This window comes from Thamnophis elegans, chromosome 2, assembly GCF_009769535.1.
Source record: "Thamnophis elegans isolate rThaEle1 chromosome 2, rThaEle1.pri, whole genome shotgun sequence".
Classification (NCBI taxonomy): domain Eukaryota; kingdom Metazoa; phylum Chordata; class Lepidosauria; order Squamata; family Colubridae; genus Thamnophis; species Thamnophis elegans.
Window position 1 is genome coordinate 6,595,644 of NC_045542.1, and position 23,802 is coordinate 6,619,445.

Genomic DNA, 23,802 nt, shown 5'->3' on the forward strand with positions numbered 1-23,802 from the left:
TTGGCTGTTGCTATGGTTTCGGTTGCTAAGACCTTCCTATCTCTTGCAACTTTCTCTCTATGGTCGTGTATTTGAAAAGCTTTCAAAGACGGGGGAGCCTGATTTGCTCCCGATTTGGCCCAATGAAAATATAAACCTCGCCCTGGGGGGGAAAGAAAAAATATGTTTATTCTCCAATAGAGCTGAAGGCTTACGTGATGGACAGACGGAAAAACCTATAGAAATCCAGGAGGCCGGAGACCTGGAGCAACACAGCTTAGGGAAGGAGGCGGGGAAATCGGGGGATGTTTCCTGATGGCGGCGTGAATGGAGCTGCATCCGGATTCGGAGTTAATAGCCCGGAGGTGAGTTATCGGATGCTCGGTTCCGTTATTGGGGCTGAATTATCGGGGAAACGGCTCAGGCCTTTACTCGGAGAAGTGGGCCGGCGTGCTCTTTGGAGGGGAGGGGAGAAAACAAGGCTCCATGGTGGCAGGGGGCTTCCCCTTTGCCTTCTGGCTAACCGTCCTCTATTACTTTCCAGGGAATAAGAGCCCCCTTTGCACGAGCTGCGGCCGTCGTCGTTATGGAGACTCTCATCCCTGTGATCAATAAGCTGCAGGAGATTTTCAACACGGTGGGAGCCGAAATCATACAGCTGCCCCAAATCGTGGTAGTTGGCTCTCAGGTGAGGTCCTGCCTCTATTTAGGCTTACTCCAAGCCCGGCTTGTATTAGCAATACCGCTTAGATTTATATGTACCACTTTACAGCCCCTCTCTAAGTGGTTTACAGAGTCAGCCTATTTGCCCCCAACAATCTGGGTTCCTCATTTTACCCACCTCGGAAGGATGGAAGGCTGAGTCAACCTCGGTCAGGATTGAACTGCTGGCAGTGGGCAGAATTAGCCTGGAATACCACATTCGAACCACTGTGCCACCAGAAAGGAGAATGAGAAAGGGAATTGAGAAAAGGGGAGGGGAAAGAAGGAAGGAAGGCCAATAGCACTTAGATTTATATACTGCTTCACAATGCTTTACAGCCCTCTCTAAGTGGTTTACAGAGTCAGCCTATTGCCCCCAACAATCTGGGTCCTCATTTTACCCATCTCGGAAGGATGGAAGGATGAGTCAACCTTCAGCCTGGTGAGATTCAAACTGCCAAATTGCTGGCAGTCAGCAGAAGTATCCTGCAGTATTAGCAATACCGCTTAGATTTATATACCACTTTACAGCCCTCTCTAAGCGGTTTACAGAGTCAGCCTATTTTCCCCAACAATCTGGGTCCTCATTTTACCCACCTGGGAAGGATGGAAGGCTGAGTCAACCTTGAGCCTGGTGAGATTCGAACTGCCAAATTGCTGGCAGCCAGCAGCCAGCAGAAGTATCCTGCAGTATTAGCAATACCACTTAGATTTATATACCACTTTATAGCCCTCTCTAAGCGGTTTACAGAGTCAGTCTATTTTCCCCAACAATCTGGGTCCTCATTTTACCCACCTGGGAAGGATGGAAGGCTGAGTCAACCTTGAGCCTGGTGAGATTCGAACTGCCAAATTGCTGGCAGCCGGCAGTCAGCAGAAGTATCCTGCAGTATTAGCAATACCACTTAGATTTATATACCACTTTACAGCCCTCTCTAAGTGGTTTACAGAGTCAGCCTATTACCCCCAATAATCTGGGTCCTCTTTTTACCCACCTTGGAAGGATGGGAAGCTGAGTCAACCTTGAGCCTGGTGAGATTCGAACTGCCAAATTGCCGGCAGTCAGCAGAAGTATCCTGCAGTACTGCACTCTAACCACTGCACCACATCGGCTCTTAGTAGGACAAATGTTGGTTAAACCAGCGAGTAAAACTTTTTGTCAGCTAAGCAAATTTCAATTTAAAGGTAAAGTGGAAGCTGAAAATATCACCTGCCCTATTAACAGGCAAGTTTGAGAGGATCTTAAGAGAATGAATTTGTGAGTAAACAAGGAGGTAAATCGAAATGAGATGCTGTAACCATGTTAGTAATATGTTCTTCTAAACTTTTACACAGGTAAGAAACTACCTTTTCTGTTTCTACCTGTAATGCTATTTATTTCCACAGAGTAGTGGGAAGAGCTCAGTGCTAGAGAGCATTGTCGGTCGGGATTTCTTGCCGCGTGGCTCTGGAATTGTCACACGGCGGCCCCTGGTCTTGCAGCTGGTCCATGTGCCAACCCTGGCGGAGAGGAGGCAGAAAGGAGGTGGAGAAAATGGTAAGGGAAAAGTTACTTCTCTTAGTGACAAAGTAAAACAGAGATGTGAGCATCAGAATGTTACCTCTGATCCAGAAATGGAATATGATTACCTAGAAGGGCTGGCTTCCAATACTTAAGAGTGTGTAAATCACATCATTGGTTGACTGAAAAGATTGACCACCAGAACCAGAGGTTCTGTCTTCCCAGCTTTCGTGCTAGGGCCCATCTTCATGGAACTTCTCTGTAGTAGTTATAGCATCTTCTCCTGCTAGAGAGAAGTTTCCTGAAGATGGACTCCAGCACGAGTCTAAAAACTCAGAAGAAGAAACCTCGGGTCCCAGTAACCGACCCAGATTGGATCCTGCAACATTATCCTGGGACAGGTATATTCACTTTCATTTGTGAAAAAGGTTGAGTTAGAATGAGTTAACTTTGTCATCTCAAGAGCTATATTGGCTGGAAAGTCCCGCATAGTATTGCAGAGTACTGAATGAGTATTTGTGTGTCTGGAATGTGCCTGATCTCATCGTGCTGCTGCTATGATTTATACCTGCATTAGGCTTTGCAGTGCAAGTACAGAATCGTGACATTTACATGCCCTGGGTGTGCCTATATCAGTGTTTCTCAACCTTGGCAACTTGAAGATGTCCGGACTTCAACTCCCAGAATTCCCCAGCCAGCATTCGCTGGCTGGGGAATTCTGGGAGTTGAAGTCCGGACATCTTCAAGTTGCCAAGGTTGAGAAACACTGGCCTATATCCTTGTTTTGGTGTTACTGCAATTTGCTGCAGATGTTGCTGAATGACATCAGTGGACAGGCCTAAGTCATTCCTCTTCCCATATCCTTTTCTTCAGAGGAATGAGGCCGATATAAAGATTCTCCATCCCCAGTGAACATTAGTAATCCCAAACAGTCCCTATGCATGATGACAAACAAGAATTGAGCAGGAAGCAACTTGTAGAAATTATTTCATTGGGTTCAGGCTAAAAGGCTGGTGCCGCCTGATTCTGACTATACCACCTAAATTCATTGTCTGGGAATAATGGGCGAAGTGTTGTTGCCTCATATGGAAAGAGTACGTTTGGTAAAAATGTAAGTTTTTGCATCAATAGCAATAGCAGTTCGACTTATATACCGCTTCATAGGGCTTTCAGCCCTCTCTAAGCGGTTTACAGAGTCAGCACATCGCCCCCACAGTCTGGGTCCTCATTTCACCCACCTCGGAAGGATGGAAGGCTGAGTCAACCCTGAGCCGGTGAGATTAGAACCGCTGAACTGCAGATAACAGTCAGCTGAAGTGGCCTGCAGTACTGCACCCTAACCACTGCGCCACCTCGGCTCTGATCAGTGAGCTGTCGTTTTTTCCCACTGGTTCAACTGCACTAGTTATTTTATCTGACATTTGTGACGGAAGCAAATTCAAACGGCAACAGACAGCATAGGAAAATGGTTACAAGCGTCAAGAGTACAGCTAGGGAGACGCAAGTTCAGATCCTCGCTTAGTCACAAAGTAAACTTGACAAAGTAAAAATGGTGCCGGAAAGATTCTCATCAGTCTTTTATTTTATTTTGTTTTTTTCGTTTGCAGTTGCCCAGACAGAGGAATGGGCCACTTTCCTGCACTGCAAGCACAAGGTAATGAGTGGGTGAGGTAAATGTGAGCCAAGGTGGCGCAGTGGTTAAATGCAGCACTGCAGGCTGACTGCTAGATCAGCAGTTCAGCGGTTCAAATCTCACCGGCTCAGGGTTGACTCAGCCTTCCATCCTTTCCGAGGTGGGTAAAATGAGGACCCGGATTGTTGTTGGGGGCAATATGCTGACTCTGTAAACTGCTTAGAGAGGGCTGAAAGCCCTATGAAGCGGTATATAAGTCTACTGTTATTGCTATTATATTATTGCTATTTATGGTTAGAGTCAGTCCAGGCCATTTGGCAAATTAGGTGGCTGCCTAATAAGGCAAAAAAAGCCTCACTTTAATAGCAATAGCAGTTAGACTTATATACCGCTTCATAGGGCTTTCGGCCCTCTCTAAGCGGTTTACAGAGTCAGCATATCGCCCCCACAGTCTGGGTCCTCATTTCACCCACCTCGGAAGGATGGAAGGCTGAGTCAACCTTGAGCCGGTGAGATTTGAACCGCTGAACTGCAGATAACAGTCAGCTGTAGTGGCCTGCAGTACTGCACCCTAACCACTGCGCCACCTCGGCTCTTAAGGGAACACAGTGACACGTCTTGGGGGGGGAGGTGTGAATAATGGTGTTTGAGACAATTGCTTATCTGTAGCTTGAGGAATCTTAATTGATAGTTCATATGTGCAAATTCATCACGTGTGTCTTAGCATGATGTGTGAACTTAAAATCATTTACTTGTTTTCTTTTTTATTTAAAAGCCTGCAGTTACTGTTATGGGAAAAAGGCTATTGTGGACTTTTTCCCTATATTTCTCCTGTTACTCATGTCCATTCATGGTTTCTAACCATGGATTTTAGGACCCAAAGGTCCTAAATTTTAGGACCCTACCTGGATCGGGAGGCCCTTCAGACAGTCACTCACGCCCTTGTGACCTCAAGACTGGATTATTGTAATGCGCTCTACGTGGGGCTGCCCTTGAAGAGTGTTCGAAGACTCCAATTAGTCCAGAATGCAGCCGCGCGAGCGATTGTGGGGGCACCAAGGTACACCCACGTTACACCTATCCTCCGCGAGCTGCACTGGCTACCTATTAGTCTCCGAATCCGCTTCAAGGTGCTGGTCGCTACCTATAAAGCCCTACATGGCATCGGACCTGGGTACCTGAGAGACCGCCTCCTGCCGATTACCTCTCTCAGACCAATTAGATCGCACAGGTTGGGTCTCCTCCGGATTCCATCTGCCAGCCAATGTCGGCTGGCAACTCCCCGGGGGAGAGCCTTCTCTGTTGCAGCTCCGGCCCTCTGGAATGAGCTCCCTGTTGAGATCCGGACCCTTACTACCCTCCCGGCCTTCCGCAAAGCCACCAAGTCCTGGCTGTTCCAGCAGGCTGGGGGGAGCTGAGAAGCATCTACCTCCATAGAAATTGTGAATGTTGTTTTGTTTTTAATATGTTGTCTTTGTCTCGTTCCCCCCTTTCCCTTGTCTTTTGTGAGCCGCCCGGAGTCCTCCGGGAGTGGGCGGCATACAAGACAAATAAATAAATAAATAAATAAATAAATAAATAAATAAATAAATAAATAAATAAAAGAGGACAAGGACATGTAAGGTTATACTTAGTGATATCACAGTCAGTGATGTTCTCTTAATTCTCTTATATTTTGTCTTATTTTGTACAAAATATTAAGAAAATATCCCAACAGTGGATGCCAGGCAGAAGGAGAGCCCCAAAAGGGGGAGAGAAAAGAGATATTCATTCCAGTCTTTCGCTAAGAATTTATAACGTCAAAAAACTTAATATGTTGGAGAAATGAACTGAAGATAGAGATAATAATACTACGGGCAAATAGAAAGTTCTTCACTTATGAAAGAAAACCAAATCCATAGATGTAGGAGATGATAATGATATTTATGAAAAGGTTCTTACAAAAAAAAACCATTGCTTGGAAACAGAACGTGAGTCAACAGTGTGATGTGGGCTGCTGCAATAGACAAATGCATCTTTTGGATGAATCAACGAGTAATTTCTAAATTACTGGAAATAATGCTTCTCAATTCTGCAGTGGTCAGCTCTTCACCTATTGCATCCAGTGCTGGGCACTATACTTTCAGAAGGTTTCAAAGAAAATGATTGCAGACTAGGTCTGGGATGACCGGGAACTAGAAAATAAATTCTATGGCTGGAGATTCCTCAAAATAATACATTTAAATGATAAGAAGGCAGGTTCTGGTTGAATGTTTTAAAAGAAATATCTCAACCAATTATTTCCCCTTATGTTGAGTGTGTTCAAGTTGTGGCCGAGTACCAATCTGTCTAGCGGGGGATGGTCTTGATAGCCTGACTACCCTCTTCCAATTCTCTGGTACTGAAGAGAGCAGTCAGAAAAGAATTCTGGAAATGAAATCCAATTGTTATCTTTGGATATTTTTTTCTTTTTCATAGAGCTTTCTTTTGACTGCATCACTTAACTTACTCCTGGAGGGGAAAAAGTCTCTTCATATCTTTTTTTTTTTTAAAAAGATGTAAATAAATACATAAAGCATGCAGATACGGATTTATTATCTTCCAGATCTTACAAACCGTGTCATACTGTGCTTAGTGCTCACTTAAGCAAGTTGACTTATTTGGCATGTTGTAACTTATTCCAAAGCTGCTTATGATGTTCATTATAAAGCCATTATTTTCAACAATGTGTGTTAGCGTTCCAAGTATCATGTAGAATTAAATCAGAGTCCAAGGCAAAACGATCCTTAAAGTTCCAATTTAATAAAGCAGACATCTTAGCACATCTGTGTTAATCCCAATTCTGGAAATTACATCACAATCCCACCCAGTTAAAAGTTCATGAACTTGTCCCCACACCCACAATCCATCACATGGTCCAATCTTCTTCCACGCTGGCGTCTCCACCCAGCTGCTTCCGGTCAGGTGTAAAAGTGCGGAGACAAAAGATGACCTTGGTCTTCTAGGAAAGAATGACAACAATACATTCCACAATCCTACTTCTGTCTATTCCCCCCTCCCATCAACTATACTAATGAAACAGCATAATGAAATAAGAGAAAGTGTGGCAGGCCAAAATTCTAAAAGGAATATAATTGCAGGCCTGAGAATGTGTTTATAGGGTGAAAGCACTTTCAAGCCCCCACATCTATTCTGCAGCTGCTGATTGTTGTTTTTGCCAGAAAGTTTGGGCCGTTTTGGCTTTTGCTTTGTATTCAGAGTTATAACATGATGTATCATATTTAAAATGTTTGAGGTGGAGTACTGGAGTGCTCTATTTTTTGGAGGGGGGGGATTCTCCTCTTCCACTGTCTGTTCCCTGCTCCAGTTCTGCCACAAGCAGGCAAGATGGGGAAGAGGATCAATAAGAGAGCAAGTGTCCTTGCACACTCTCCTGCAGCTTGTGATGTTAGAAGCCTTTCTGCTTGTTCTCTTTTCTCAGACTTTTATGGATTTCAATGAGATTCGGCAAGAAATTGAGATTGAAACCGAGCGGATGACGGGGACCAATAAGGTACCAACTCTCTGAGTTCTTCTCTCGTGGTGTGGAGAGTCCATTGGTCCAAATGCCTTTTTTGTGGCTTTCTCTAATACCTTTTCTTGCTTCCAGGGAATCAGTCCAGAAGCCTTGTACCTGAAGATCTATTCACCTCATGTGCTTAACCTGACCCTGGTAGATCTTCCAGGAATCACCAAGGTGAGACCCTTAGAAATGGTGCTGTCTGTCGCCTGTATCTTAAGAGAGACCTAGACGTTATTATTAGTAGGCTTTCGAAAAACCTTTAAAGGCAAAACTTCTTCAGCAATACCTGGCACCAATGTGTACCAAGTGATGGATGGTCTCCTTTCTCCCATCGACCACTTTTTCCTTAGAACCACTCCTTCTAACCATTTAGTCACCTTGGACCAGAAGAAAAGCTGAGTTACAGTGAAGGTGAGCAGAAGATAAAAAGAGTGTAAATGAACAACAGGTGTAGGATTGACTGTTCTTAGCATACCACTATATTAGATTCAGGAAAAAAGTTTCAGTTGAAGGCCTGACCTTTTCACAGGAAAACTCCCCCAAATCCTGTGGCTACAATCGGAAGGTTGTGTGGTTTGGGATAAAGTCTCTCTTACAGGCTGGCATTTTGCGCTTGAGATGACATTAGCCCCCTTTGAATGGGTGATAGAAACAATATTGGCAGCTTTGTTTTAACTAGCACCAGCTTCAATGGAAAGGCGTGTTTACTCAAGGCAGTTTCAGTAGTTGGCATAAATCTGGCCCTGTTCTGGAGCAAAAGAATCCCCTTTTTCTCATTTGCTTATTAGGCATACTAAAAGCCCAAGTGATTGTCTTCAAGTTTCTGCACCTCACCGGTGTACATTTAGGCTTAAAATAAATACGTATTATTTTTCAGTTGAATTCTGCAGGCTACATAAAATAGATCAACATATATGGGATGCTCTTGTTTAATTTGTTTTGCTTATGCTGAGCATGGAGAAGGAGTGAAGAGGTACAAACACCTCTCAGCCTTTTACAATTTGAACACTCCTCGACCTCACATATCTAAATTTACTGTTGCTGCTAAATGAATTCTAAAGCATGTTCTTTTAGTTCCTAGATTGTAGGATAACGTTCTGCAGCCATGAGGACTAGAAACATGTTCTTCCTTTCAGTCCAAATCAATGTTCCTGGATTAGAGAATATGGTCTTCACTGAAGATAATACAGTTAGGAATTGGAAGGGCATATTTCTTAAATACGTGCATCCGGTTTTTTAGGCTGCAGATATGTGAATTCAGGAGTTCTTTTGCATCTCAAACATAGTTCTGTTTTTCTTCCTAGAGTGAGTGATATGAATCAAGAGTCCTTGCTCCCTCTTCTCTGTTCCTCTCTTGGGTGGAAACAGAGCAGTAAACAAGAGTGCTTAGTATGGTGTGATGCAGTTTGTATTGCATTATTAGCCTTCTCAATTCAGAGTAATTGAGTAAGTAAACATAAGGAAGTTTCCTAAGATTGCCCTTTTCTAGTTGCATAGTTTTTTACATTTTGCTGCATGATACTTTAGGCCTCGGGTGACTTATACATCTCTCAAACCCAGTCTTTGCAATATAACAGGTGCCTATTGGAGATCAGCCTCCTGATATTGAGAATCAAGTCCGAGATATGATCTTATCCTACATCTCCAACCCAAACTGCTTAATCCTGGCTGTCACTGCTGCCAATACTGACATGGCTACATCAGAAGCACTCAAACTAGCACGGGATGTTGACCCTGATGGTATGGCTATATTTGTACTTCAGGAGAAGAAATCAGGAAATTAGGATCCTAATAGTCCATATAGCAATAGCAATAGCAGTTAGACTTATATATCGCTTCATAGGACTTTCAGCCCTCTCTAAGCGGTTTACAGAGTCAGCATATCGCCCCCACAGTCTAGGTCCTCATTTCACCCACCTCGGAAGGATGGAAGGCTGAGTCAACCTTGAACCGGTGAGATTAGAACCGCTGAACTGCAGATAGCAGTCAGCTGAAGTGGCCTGCAGTACTGCACCCTAACCACTGCGCCACCTCGGCTCTATGGAGAACCATGGGATGTTATAAAACAGTCCTCTCTTTTTGAAGCTCAGGGAGTCTGATTTAGTAATGCCAGCAGAACATAACATTTATTTTCTCTCTGAATGTTAAGATCCGTTCTTAAATGATGGCTGATCAACAAGAAGGGGAATAAAGCAGATGGGTGACAGAGTGAGCCGAGGAAGCACTTTTCTCCCCTTGTTTATTCCCATTCTGCAAGATCCAACACAATGGACTTGTCCCAGGTTGCATTGGCCAGATAAGGCCACCTGAGTGGCCTAGGAAGCCTGCCTCTCTTTTGTAACAGCCGCCCTGTGGAACACCATGCCTGAAGGCTTCTAATGCTCAGCCTTTTTGGACTTGAAAACCTGGCTTTTTTCCCAGGTTGTGGGATAGAATGGGGAAAACAGGAGCTGGTTCCACCTGGATTAGATTATATCGGTATATTTATAGTGTGTGCTTATTCCTCCTATTGTGATAATCTTGTAGTTTTCTTGGTTTAAAGTACTACAGTTTTGTTTTTAATTTGTACATCAGCCAGAATCTCTCATGAGTTGGGCAATCTTAGCAATTTAAATTATAAATGCATAAATTTGAATGAATGCAAAAGATATGCAGTCTTGGGAGGAGCACACAGGGAATAAAGGGACAGCCTCTGTCATCACCACCACCACCACCCTTTCCCCTTCTGATATCACTAACTGGAGAAGGATTTCTCTGCAGGTCGAAGGACGCTGGCTGTGGTCACCAAGCTAGATCTGATGGATGCTGGGACTGATGCCCTGGATGTACTGATGGGCCGGGTTATTCCTGTCAAGCTAGGCATCATTGGAGTGGTCAACAGGTCAGTGGTGATGCATGCAGGGAACCTAGAGGGGGGCTTCTATTCTAGATGGAGAGGTTGCAAAACTTCTTCCTTGCCAGAGCAGATTGTTGCTTGTGGGTGAATCCCTCAGGGGAAGATTTTGTTAATTTTCTAGGTGGTATTTTTGCTTCCTGTGCTAGGAGCCAACATGATATCAACAGTAACAAGAGCATCAGTGAGTCTCTGCAGGATGAGCAAGGATTCATGCAGAAGAAATACCCTTCACTTGCCAATCGCAATGGCACACGTTATTTGGCCAAAACTCTCAACAGGTGAGAAGGGACTGGGGTTGGTTCGTAATTCATGATTTAATAAATTTATATGCCGCCCAATCCCGTAGGACTCCAGGCATCTTACAAATACAAAGATAAAAGAAAAATAAAAAATAGGGGAAAGATGAGAACAAAATTAAAAGGAACACACCATACACTCGACTTAGCTAGGGGCTGGACCTCCTTCATGGGTCAACAGCCCCAGGCCTGCCGGAACAGCCAGGTTTTGGTGGATTTTCGGAAGGCCGAGAGAGTGGTAAGGGTCCGGATCTCTGCAGGTAGATTGTTCCACAAGGCTGGAGCAGCTACAGAAAAGGCTCTCCCCCGAGGGGCCGCCAGCCGGCATTGTCCAGTCGACGGCACCCGGAGGAAGCCCAGCCTGTGAGTTCTTATCAGCCGTTGGGAGATATGCGGCAGGAGGCGGTCTCGCAGATATCCAGGTCCAAGGCCATGTAGGGCTTTAAAGTAATAACCAGCACCTTGAAGCGCGTCCGGAGACAAATAGGGAGCCAGTGCAGCTCACGGAGGACAGGTGTAACATGGGTGTATCTAGGTACACCCGATATCGCTTGCGCGGCTGCATTCTGGACCAACTGTAGTCGCCGAACACTCTTCAAGGGCAGCCCCATGTAGAGCGGTTAGGGATTGACCAGGAAACCCCAGGTACAATGGGACCCACTGCTTTAGGATGCTTATCCTCTGAGTAGAAAAGAACCACTTCTGTCCTTTACTCTGAAGATGAGAGCCTTAGTGGATTAGACTAGGTCATTTCTGTTCCCTCAGCAACTGAGCAGCAGCGGCATCATTCCTGATTAGACTTCCTAGCAATTGGTACCAAGAGGTTGGTGGCCTGTGACAGTTGTAAGATCTAATCGTCATGATCTAGAGGGCTAAAAGCTTTTTAAAAAAATCTTTTTAAGGTTTTTTTTTAGGGAGGAACACATAGACAGCAACAGCCCTGTGTCTCCGAGACTGACATATTCATTGGGCATAGGATCCGGTGCCCATGAAAATGTTTAGCCCTGCACATGCCAACTTTAAAACAAAATCTCAAGTGTGGAATCCTTAGTGCTCTCTGAGCATGGTTGTTTGCTTGTAGATGTTTTGTTACCCAACTAAGTAACATCAGTGTGAGGGTGTGTTGGGTTTGCTCCCTGTTTATACACAGTATAATGATATATATATATATATATATATATATATATATATATATATATATATATATATATGTGTGTGTGTGTGTGTGTGTGTGTGTGTGTGTGTGTGTGTGTGTGTGTCTCTCTCTCTCTCTCTCTCTCTCTCTCTCTCTCTCTCTCTCTCTCTCTCGTTATTTGGGTTTTCTCCCGCGTAAAATTGGAGGTGTCTTGGTGACATTTCAACGAAGTCTCATTCGTCATCTTCAGGCTTCATGTGCACATATATATAAAAACACATATATATAAAACACACACACACACACCACACCACACACACACACACACACACACACACACACACACACACACACATATATATATATATATATATATATATATATATATATATATATATATATATATATAATTATACTGTGTATAAACAGGGAGCAAACCCAACACACCCTCACACTGATGTTACCTAGTTGGGTAACAAAACATCTACAAGCAAACAACCATGCTCAGAGAGCACTAAGGATTACACACACACACATATATATATATATATATGTTTTTTTATTTGTGCTGATAAATAAATAAAGGGAGACTAGTATAGATCTATTTCAAGCTATTTCGCTCTCATCAGCTAGCCATACCCTTACTGGGATTTGAACCTGGGCTATTTTACATACTAGGCAGACTTCTTAGCCATTAGGCCACAGGCTCTTATCCGTTATCAGCGAAGCCAGGGTGAAAGGTATCTATTAGATTTTTTACAACCCCTGGTAAGCCCCAATTATGGGAGGAAGCTAACTGCTTCCATCATCTGTCTATCGGCTCGTCACAAGAGTCCATCACGACAGAAAAAAATCTATATATATAACTATATATATATAACTATATATATATAACTATATATAACTATAACTATATATAACTATATATAACTATATATAACTATATATAACTATATATAACTATATATAACTATATATAACTATATATAACTATATATAACTATATATAACTATATATAACTATATATAACTATATATATATATATGCCACATTTATATGCCGCCCAATCCCGAAGGACTCCGGGCGGCTTACAAAAATAAAGAGGAAAAAAAAACACATAACGAAACACATAACGAAAGAAACAGTTTAAAACAGCAACACCTCATATATTCATTCTAATCGGGGCTGGACCTCAACAATGCGGTCAACAGCCCCAGGCCTGCTGGAACAGCCAAGTTTTTACAGCTTTCCTGAAGGCCATGAGAGTGGGTATGGTCCGGATCCCTGGGGGTAGCTGATTCCAAAGAGTCAGAGCAGCCACAGAAAAGGGTCTCCTCCGAGGACCCGCCAGCCGACACTGTCTGGCTGACGGCATCTGAAGGAGGCCCAATCTGTGGGATCTTACTGGCCGCTGGGAGGTATGTGGCAGTAGGCGGTCTCGAAGGTATATACGGTATATGTACACCAGTGTTTATATTTACATCAGTGTTGGTGGAAATGTACTTTTCTCCTTGGCAATTTCTTGATTAGGGTATTGTTTTCTGCTTGATTGGTTGTCTGGTGGTAACTCCTGCTTATCTGGGTGAGAAAACCACACTGCTATCCACATGGGTAAGGCAAGCTACCACATAGAAACAGGGAGCAAACCACATAATCATCAGCATTGATGATGATGACTAGTTGGGTAACGAGAGGTCTGCAAGCAAATAACCAAGCTCATAGAGCACCAAGGACTCTGCAGTTCAACCCTGAGCTACATTTACGCTTAAAGTTAAAACTTCAACTAGCATTAAAATCACAAAGTGGGAGCTAGGAATTGTAAGAGGTATTCTAGGCAGAAATTCTGGGTATTCGTTTGAAGCCAGGAATTGTGCCCGAGCTCCTCCTTATCTTGCCACAGCATTTGTGCATGAAAGGAGAACCCCGCAGAAGTCTTTTCAACCTGAATTGAAACTTTCCAGAATACCATCCTTCCTGTTCCTAAAATCATGAAACCGCTCAGCAGGAGAATACAAGTACAGCATAACAAATAGAAAGTCGGAATTGACTCAGGCACCCCTCTCCCCCCCAATTAAATCTTGTTTAGCTAGGAAGATTTGGCTCAAATGAGTCTTCTTTCGGTCCCCAGAATGTTGGCCCGTTTTACCTAGTACTGTCCTCTCCAACACTTTCTGTTGGTCATTTGGAATCCTTCCTGAGAGTAGGATGCTTTCCTTAAAACAGTGTTTCTCAACCTTGGCTACTTGAAGATGTCTGGACTTCAACTCCCAGAATTCCCCAGCCAGCGAATGCTGGCTGGGGGATTCTGGGAGTTGAAGTCCAGACATCTTCAAGTGGCCAAGGTTGAGAAACACTGCCTTAAAAGCCCAGGCTGACGCCCTTCCACCTTTCCCAGGCTGCTGATGCACCATATCCGCGACTGCCTGCCTGAACTGAAGACGCGAGTGAATGTGCTCACAGCTCAGTACCAATCGGTGCTACAGAGCTATGGGCAGCCCATCGAAGACAAGAATGCCACTTTGCTTCAGATCATCACCAAGTTTGCCACCGAGTATTGCAACACTATTGAGGGTACAGCACGCAACATTGAGACCTCCGAGTTGTGAGTGAAGCCTTCTAGTGAACGATGTGGCAATGGAGCTGGATGTGGGATAAACAAGCTGGCAGTGGGATGCTGGGGCTGATCTGCTTCTCTGCTGGGCAGGTGCGGTGGTGCCCGGATGTGCTACATTTTCCACGAAACCTTTGGACGCACTCTGGAGTCCATTGATCCGCTGGCCGGACTCACGATGCTGGATATTTTGACAGCCATTAGAAATGCCACAGTAAGTTCATATGATCCTCCAATGCAAGGCTGCCTTATCCATTATCTTTTGCTTTCATCCCATGTTCTCTTTTTCCAGTTGTACAAGTATATCGCACAAGGAAAGATTATAGTGTTGGGAATTCACCTAAAATTTTGCTGCTCCTATAATTTTAGAAGCGGGATGGATACAAGGCCAAGCTTCCTTCCACTGCCAACTACAGTAATGAGTAATGAGATCTTGGCTTGAAGCATTGTAAGAATTAAGAGTGATTGCCTATCCTGCAGAAAGCCTGACATTCAGTTGCAGTTGCTGCAGGCAAACGGTTCATTCATGAGGCCAGAAGGACAAAATATTCCCAAAGTTTACATGCTTTGATAGATTCCTGTGGCTATTAGCATTTGTAGTTCCCAAGCAAATACCCAAGCTATTAAAACAAGTGAGCCAATAGGAGGATGGATCTTGTCTCCTGCTTCAGCTGAGGAGCTGAGGTGGCGCAGTGGTTAAATGCAGCACTGCAGGCTACTTCAGCTGACTGCAGTTCGGCTGTTCAAATTTCACCGGCTCAGGGTTGACTCAGCCTTCCATCCTTCCGAGGTGGGTAAAATGAGGACCCAGATTGTTGTTGGGGGCAATATGCTGACTCTGTAAACCGCTTAGAGAGGGCTGAAAGCCCTATGAAGCAGTATATAAATCTAACTGCTATTGCTATAACTGCTATTGCTATTCAATAACAATAGAGGACTGGTAGAGGATTAACAGAGTTGGAAGGAACCTTAGGGGTCTTTTAGTCCAAATTTCTGTTCAAGCAAGAAGCTATATGCCATTCTGGACAAATGGCTGTCCAATCACTTAAGAAGTTCCAGTGATGGAGCACCCACAACTTCTGGAGGTAAGCCACCCCACTAGCAAATTGTTCTGCCAGGAAATTGTTCCTTATTTCTAGGTTGGTTCATCATCCAGTTTCATGCGTCATCCAGTTTTTTAATGCTAGATGTTTTGGAATACCAGAAGGAGGAGGGTAGGGGGAGTGAGTCTGTCTGCCCCACCTTAGAAGGAGGACAGAAGAAGACAACCACTCTATGCTTTCTTGGCATATTTAATTTCCCAAGATGTCCAGTTCTATATTAAGTCCCTTTTTTGCTTCTACATTGAGTGTCAAGAGCTAGCCTTTCTCACGCAAGTCATCTTCTGTACTTTTGGTACAGTATCAATTTATTCTCCTGAAACCACTGTGCTGTCTAAATTATAGAAACCATCACTGCTTAAAGGTCATTTTGTTGACTGGGCAATGCTAAACTTCGGCCCTGTCACATTGAGGCAGGAACAAAATGCACGCGAAAGTTAGCAACACTGGAAGTGTGTATTTGAAGTTACACCGAGTTTGGGGACACAGAGCTACTTAGAACTTCAACTGACCCTCGAGTCCTTCCAGCATGGGATTTTTTTCCTGCCACCAGTTTTTGAAGATGCTTCTCTAGTAGCAGTCCAATAAGTATCAAGTTCGCCGCTTTATTCCTACTTTGAGGACTAGTTATTATTATTATTTTTTTTTTTTTTAAGAAAAAAGTTTCTTAACGCAGATCTTCTGAAAGTAAAAAAAGAAAAAAAAAACCCTCACCAGGTAGAACGCTTTCGCTTCGTCTTTTCCTTCGGGAGCCGTCTCCGACTATGCCAGCCTGGGGGCTGTCTGTTTGTCTTCGGTTGGAAGCACTACCCTTGGGTCAATCAGGGACTTTGCGGTGTCCCTGTGACACCCTGTGATTGGCTTCCCTGTCACCGTCTCTTCGGGACGGTTTAGGTCCTACCGGACCATCCAAGGACAAAAGTTTCATCGGCAGGCTCGGACTGTCGGGTCCGCGCGATGTGTCGTCGCGACGTTGGCTCCTCCCTCCAACCATTGAAGATGCTTCTCCATCTCTCTGGCAGGGTCCCCGCCCAGCTCTTTTTGTTCCCGAGGTCTCTTTTGAGTTGCTGGTGAAACGGCAAATCAAGCGACTGGAGGAACCAAGCCTTCGCTGCGTGGAGCTCGTGCACGAGGAGTTGCAGCGCATCATCCAACACTGTTCCACCTACAACACACAGGTACCGTCTCGCTGGGCCTATGATACACCAAGCCTCCATCCCCAGAAAAAGGAAAGGGCTCTCGAGTGGGTTCTGGACCAACATTCCCATGCATGTGAACTCCCAAGGGGGCTGGTTTTTATTTATTTATTTTTTATTTATTTATTTGTCTTGTATGCCGCCCACTCCCGGAGGACTCCGGGCGGCTCACAAAAGACAAGGGAAAGGGGGGAACGAGACAAAGACAACATATTAAAAACAAAACCAACATTCACAATTTCTGTGGAGGTAGATGCTTCTCAGCTCCCCCCAGCCTGCTGGAACAGCCAGGACTTGGTGGCTTTGCGGAAGGCCGGGAGGGTAGTAAGGGTCCGGATCTCAACAGGGAGCTCATTACAGAGGGCCGGAGCTGCAACAGAGAAGGCCCTCCCCCGGGGAGTCACCAGCCGACATTGGCTGGCAGATGGAATCCGGAGGTTGTCATCTTTCCAAATGCCCAACTATTAACAGATGTTTTAAGATAGTATCCTTCAGTGAGGAAAAGTTCCAATATACAAATGATCCTTAACTTAGGACCACAGTTGTACCCAAAGTTTTTGTTGCTAAGTGAGACAGTTGTTAAGGGAGTTTTGTCCCACTTTACAACCTTGACACAATTGATAAGTGAATTACTGCGGTTATTAAGTTTTTGGTTGAGCCCAGCTTCCCCTTTGACTTTGCTTGTCGAAAGGTGGTCTCACCTGACCCCAGGACACTGCAACCATCCTAAATACGAGTCAGTTTCCAGGCATCTGAATCACGATCACATGGCCATGGGGATGCTGTCGTGGTTGTAAGTGTGAAAAATGCTGGTGACATTTTTCTGTGTTGTTGTAACTTCAAATGGCCATTAAGCAAATGGTTGTAAATTGAGGACTACCATATTCAGTTGGTCTTACAAGTTAAGTAGGAAAACATGTTAACGTAAATAGATAAATGAAAATTTCCATCAGAGTTGTGTGTGTATGTATGTATATCACGATCAAAGACAAGACAAATAAAATAAAATAAATAAATATATGTATATACAAACTTACATTTCACACACACACACACACACACACACACACACACATACATACAGACGGGGGGGCAATGACAGAGACACAGACAGAGACAAACGGGGAGGGGGGTTCTCCAAGGAATTTTTTTTATACGTATGCAAAACAATAACGAAACAAATCTTTAGGAGTTGCTGCGTTTCCCCAAGTTGCACGAGGCCATTGTGGAGGTGGTGACAGGAGTCCTTCGCCGGAGGCTGCCCATCACCAATGAGATGGTAACAGCGCCTTTTTTTTTTTTGCTATGAATAAAAGTATGAAATGGTCCTTGCTGCTGCTCTGCACATTTCTTCCAGAGGTTTTGAAGCTGGTGGGGGCATATCTGGAATTGAATTGAATTGAATTTATTGCATTTATATGCCGCCCTTTTCCCCGAAGGGGACTCAGGGCGGCTCACAGTCCAAGTCAGGGAAGGGGGTACAAATAAGGGATAAAAAAGATGAACAGAACAATACACAATTTAAAAGCACACAACAACCATACCATTCGAGGGGGGGGGGCAAAAGCTCTTTAGCCCCAGGCCTGTTGGAACAGCCAGGTTTTAAGGGCTGGAGGGTGGTGAGGGTTCGAATCTCCACGGGGAGCTCGTTCTGGAGGATCGGAGCAGCCACAGAGAAGGCTCTCCTCCAGGTAGTCGCCAGTCGGCATTGGCCGGCGGATGGAATTCGGAGGAGGCCTAATCTGTGGGATCTGATCGGTCTATTGGAGGAAATTGGCAATTTAGAGTATGTAGGATAGACAGACAGACAGACATCAGCTGTGGTGGTAGACATGACCAGTCTGAAACCACAACACAGCAAAGTAATAAAGTTGCACATTATTGCTGCCTCTACCTATTTCCTACTATGAGCCCAGATTGTTTTCTAACATTTCAGCTGATGTCTGGGGAGCTGAGTGTACTACCAAATGACATATTTGAGCCAAGGTGGCGCAATGGTTAGGGTGCAGTACTGCAGGCCACTTCAGCTGACTGTTAACTGCAGTTCGGCTGTTCAAATCTCACCGGCTCAGGGTTGACTCAGCTTTCCATCCTTCCGAGGTGGGTAAAATGAGGACCCAGACTGTGGGGGCGATATGCTGACTCTGTAAACCGCTTAGAGAGGGCTGAAAGCCGTATGAAGCGGTATATAAGTCTAACTGCTATTGCTATATTGGGTTATTCCCCGCTGGGAATAGGGCGGCATATAAATAAAACGAAACCTAAATAAATAAAATGAAACCTTATTTCTATTTTTATGAACTATTCTGGGCTCCTTATGAGGCCTTGGAAATACACATGGTACTTAAGGCTGATGTTTTGTTTCAGAGATCTTGGGCACTACTGATCTTGGATTATTGAGCCCAGATACCCTAGGCCTAATAATGCCTCTCTCCTAGGTGCATAACCTGGTTGCCATTGAGCTGGCCTACATCAATACCAAGCACCCTGACTTTATAGACACAGCACTGGTCTCTGCCTCAGTGAGCAGTTCCAAGGTAAACATTTCACGGATGCCCTTTCCCCCGTCCTTAATGTCTACCCTTTGTCTTAACTTGCAGCTTATTCTGGCATTTCTTCCAATCTAGAGTGACACTGCCATAGATGGAACCTGGCGATGGAAAAGCGAGAAAGCAGACGAATCTGGCATTGATGATAGGCCTAAAGGATCCTCCCACTCTTTGGTTTATTCTAGCCCCAGCCGATCCCATGAAGTCAACCTACTGGACACGGTCAGCTGGGATAAACCTGGGAGGAATGGGGCGGGAGAAAGCAGGTGGGCTGGCTAGAGCTTAAGCTACTTTTAGGAGCAAAGAATGTTGCTAGGAGTTGCAATGCAGAAGCATGAGGATGAATTGGAAGAATTGCATTAGAGCAGTGGTTCCCAAACTTGGCAACTTTAAGACTCTGCTGGCTGGAGAATTCTGGGAGTTGAAGTCCACAAGTCTTAAAGTTGCCAAGTTTGGGAACCACTGCATTAGAGGTACATGATCTTGCCTTTAGGTCATTGCTTTTTGCCCCTATAACGTAGACAACTTTGGTTTCTGGCAGGATGGGTTACTGCAAAAGGGGTACATCAGAATAACAGAATTGGAAGAGGGACCTTGGAGGTCTTCTAGTCCAACCCCCTGTTCAAGAGGAGACCATATACCATGTTGTGGAATAGATATTTATTATCATCTCAGCCAAGGGTGTAGAATCTTGAGTAGCTGCTCTCTCAGCTAAACGGCTGTTGCATTTGGTGAACACTGCTCATGGCCATTTCCTCCGCCTGTCCTTAGCCCATGCCAGCAACCCGGAAGTTAAGCCAGCGTGAACAACGAGACTGTGAGGTAATCCGGAGGCTTATTAAGTCCTACTTCCTCATTGTGCGCAAAAGCATCCAGGATAGGTAAGTGGGTTAACAGGAAAATTACAGTAAGCATTAGTGACAGCTGTGGCATCTGGATTTAGTTATTCCTTCAGAAATGGATATTCTGCTAGTGGGGGTTTGAGAATAGCAATAGCAGTTAGACTTATATACCGCTTCATAGGGCTTTCAGCCCTCTCTAAGCGGTTTACAGAGTCAGCATATTGCCCCCAACAACAATCCGGGTCCTCATTTCACCCACCTCGGAAGGATGGAAGGCTGAGTCAACCTTGAGCCTGGTGGGATTTGAACAGCCGAACTGCAGAACTGCAGTCAGCTGAAGTAGCCTGCAGTGCTGCATTTAACCACTGCGCCACCTCGGCTCTTAATAAGCAGTGACTAACCTAACAAATACGAACAAGTTGATTTTATGCAATTCCTTATAGAAAAGTTAAGACTTTAGCCATTTTTGAATGAGAGGACAGCCTTTCTTCCTCAATCCAACCCCTTAAAGGTTGTTTGGGGATTTGGGAAACTGCTGTCCCCAAACTTCTTGGTCAGATTCTGACAAATTTTCTGCAATGCCAGACATTTTAACATGTTTGGTTTCTTGTTGCTATAATCAGAATACTTTATCTTCTGCGAGCACATCAATTTCCACATGTAGTTCAAAGAATTTTGAATAACAAAGCATACCTTGAGAATACTACAGATGGAGATTATCTAAGCCAAAAGTGCTATATTAATCTATTTCTGCTAGCAATAGGAAAGATGAAATTATACTTAAAACAATAACCGTCAATAAAAAAATTGGGGGCTTTTCTTTTTAAGAACCTGTGTCCAAATCAATTTATCTGCTTTTCATCCTGTAGTGTACCCAAAACTGTGATGCACTTCCTTGTGAACTACGTCAAGGACCATCTCCAGAGTGAACTTGTGGGCCAGCTGTATAAGTCCCAGCTTCTAGACACACTCCTAACAGAGTCCGAGGACATGGCTCAGCAGCGTAACGAGGCTGCCAATATGCTCAAGGTGATGGGAGGGCAGGGTTGGTAGAGGTCAGCTCTGGTTCAACGATGGCCAAAGAGAAACCTGCTTCTGGCTCACCTGGAGCAGAACCAGTTTGCTGCTTTAAATCCTCCCTCAAACTGGAAGCAGCAAAAATTCTTTCCCTAGAGGCTGAAAATGGCCGTGTTCCAATCTTTTAAAAGCCTTAAGTGCTTTCTCCACCTTGGCTCCCTCGTGTGTTACCTAGCTTCAGTTCTGAGACAAGGGGTGTTAAGGTTGGGAAAGGCTGGCCAAGATCCCAGGATCTGTTCCAAGTTTTTTTTTCAAATCAGTGACAAACCACCCACTTTTCAGATAGCTAGTGGACAAGTATTTTAGCTTTGTGCATATAGTGCATTAATTTTCAGTCTCACGCTAACAGTGGTGGGTTGCAGGTGGTACACCCCGGTACGCGCGTACTGGTGCCTGCCGGAAGCAGCAGCCACCGTACCAGAATGGTGCTTTGGAGGGCCCGCCCGCCCTCTTTCCTTACCTGTATTTGAAGGAAATGGGCCATCTGTGTATGTGCAGCGTACAGCACCTGCACAATGCTCTGCCGAGCAGCTGGAGCGTCGCAAGCAGTGGGTGTGCATGCATGCGCAGTGCGTGTCCCCGTGGTGCATGCCTGGCTCCCGTTGCAGCATACCTGTTGCAACGGGAACCGAAACCCACCTCTGCACACTAATGAATCTATTCCTTTCCCTATGCTGGTTAGTTGTCGTGTCTGAATCCTCAGCCAGGTCTTCTCTTTCGTAGGCATTACAGAAAGCCAGCCAAACAATATCAGAGATCCGAGAGACTCAACTCTGGTGAGATGCATCCAAAGCTTCGGAAGATTCCATGTTGCAAGAACGTTACTCACCCAGAACCGTGCACGTGTTCAGCTCTTGACTCCCATCTGAATCTTTTACCGTTTCCCAAATGGGGAAGAAATTGTGTCCTCAGTGATCAGGGTCTAGTTTAGAACAAGAGTACGTCCCTATTTTAACTGTGTTGAAGTGTCCGTGGTGCACGGATTGCATATTGGAGCCGGCATATGGTGGCTCTCCCTTGCTACCTCATCCGTCTTCCATATTTTTCCAGTTTCGCTAGATTCACCGGTATTAAATTCCTGTTTTGATCGTCAAGCTTGCAGCAGTGAGTACTTGCTGAGTTTGGCCAGTCTTTATTTATGCAGATTTAATATCGCTCTAAATTCTATGTATTTCCTGAACATGGTGCATTTGGTACATGTAATGAAATGAAACCCCTTGTCTGTGTTTGCTTAACTGTTAGGAACACACTGCTCTGTGTTTGGCCTTGTAAATTGCCTTTTATTCTCGTAACTGCTGTACAGCTGAAAAGAGGAGCCTCTTGATGGATTAAAAATGCCTGCGTAACCTTGAATAAGTGAAGTGCTGCCTGCCACTTGGCTAGAGGGATTCATCTACTCTGGCCCAAACAAGGAGCTGATAATGCTGGATCTCACACTGGACTGTGCTTTCACAACACATTTTACCCAGGAGTCATGTGCAATAGTGTCACGTGGGAGCCTTCACCTGTTCCTGGAGGCGTGAGGGGTAGGGGTGGAAATCTGAGCCAAGCAGGGACCAGGGTTGACCTGCAAATTTTCATGAAATAAACTCTGGAAGATTGTATACAGTTGGTGTGTTGTTTTCTTTAAAGGGAATAATTATAAGTTCCTATTAGGGTGCCATCCAAAAATACAAAGTGCTTATGCTGGGCTTGAATTCTACATCGCGGAAGAAGGGACTAGAGAGCAAAAGGATTTGAATCTCTTACAAAATGGATTTTTTAAATACTGTTGTAGGAGGAATAGAAATCAAAACATGTATCTGGGGAATCTAAATCAATTTGATTGACGTGGGTTGAGTTTTCCTTACACAAGCTGTCCAGGGATAAGTCATAACTAAAGGAGAATATTTGTAGCTCGAGGTTGAAACGAGGAGTGATAACCTGATGGTCTGGCTCATACATCATGCAAAATGTCTTTTCAACATTCAGCAGTTAGTTCAAATTAGTGTGCAAAAATTCTGTGGCACGTGGGGGCTGGGGTTGCTGCTTTACGTGGTGTGGTGACACGTGCTTTTTCTTTGTTATCCCTTGAGCTTAAAAGGATGCTTAACTGACACGAGTTACACAAGCAAGTCCCCCCCCCCAATATTTTTCTGCTAGTTGGATGGATGAGTGGAAACTTGTTTACAGCACCTTCTGTAAACAGGTGGCTTGGCACTTTTGCCCTGCTGGATGGCAGCCATTTCTGCTTGTAGGTGTACCTTCATTCCCAAAAGATAGGACTGGGCTTAGAAAAGCTGCTGTCAGGCCTGCAATTATATTCCTTTTAGACTTTTGGCCTGCCACACTTTCTCATTTCATTATGCTGTTTCATTAGTATAGTTGATGGGATGGGGGAATAGACAGGAGTAGGATTGTGGAATGTATTGTTGACATTCTTTACTAGAAGCCAAGGTCATCTTTTGTCTCCGTACTTTTACACCTGACCAGAAGCAGCTGGGTGGAGATGCCAGCGTGGAAGAAGAAGATTGGATCATGTGATGGATTGTGGGTGTGGGGACAAGATCATGAACTTTTAACTGGGTGGAATTCTGATGAAATTTCCACATTTGGGATTCCACAGCAATGTGCTAATCTGCTTTATTAAATTGGAACTTTAAGGATCGTTTTGCCTTGGACTCTGATTTAATTCTACATGATACTTGGAACGCTGACAGCTGCACATGAAAGAATTGTTGTGAGGGGGATCCATTGATAGGCG

At 44.5% G+C, this 23,802-nt stretch overlaps 1 protein-coding gene across 2 annotated transcripts; it reads left to right on the top strand.

The window, feature by feature from the left end:
• The first annotated feature begins 266 nt into the window (after positions 1–266).
• Positions 267–22,663, top strand: LOC116504057 (dynamin-1-like protein). 2 transcript variants are annotated; one of them, XM_032210882.1, is made up of 18 exons: positions 267–344; positions 524–667; positions 2,068–2,218; positions 3,790–3,836; positions 7,276–7,347; positions 7,444–7,530; positions 8,934–9,096; positions 10,117–10,237; positions 10,399–10,530; positions 14,080–14,286; positions 14,389–14,509; positions 16,418–16,573; positions 17,781–17,870; positions 19,030–19,128; positions 19,219–19,362; positions 19,912–20,021; positions 20,852–21,011; positions 21,783–22,663. In XM_032210882.1, the coding sequence occupies exons 1-18, from the start codon at positions 285–287 to the stop codon at positions 21,837–21,839; spliced, it is 2,121 nt and encodes a 706-aa protein (XP_032066773.1). In that variant the 5' UTR covers positions 267–284; the 3' UTR covers positions 21,840–22,663. The 2 variants fall into 2 exon arrangements, with proteins under 2 accessions (XP_032066773.1, XP_032066774.1); XM_032210883.1 differs by lacking the exons at positions 267–344; positions 3,790–3,836 and having other exon boundaries at positions 579–667; positions 2,073–2,218.
• Positions 22,664–23,802: the final 1,139 nt, after the last annotated feature.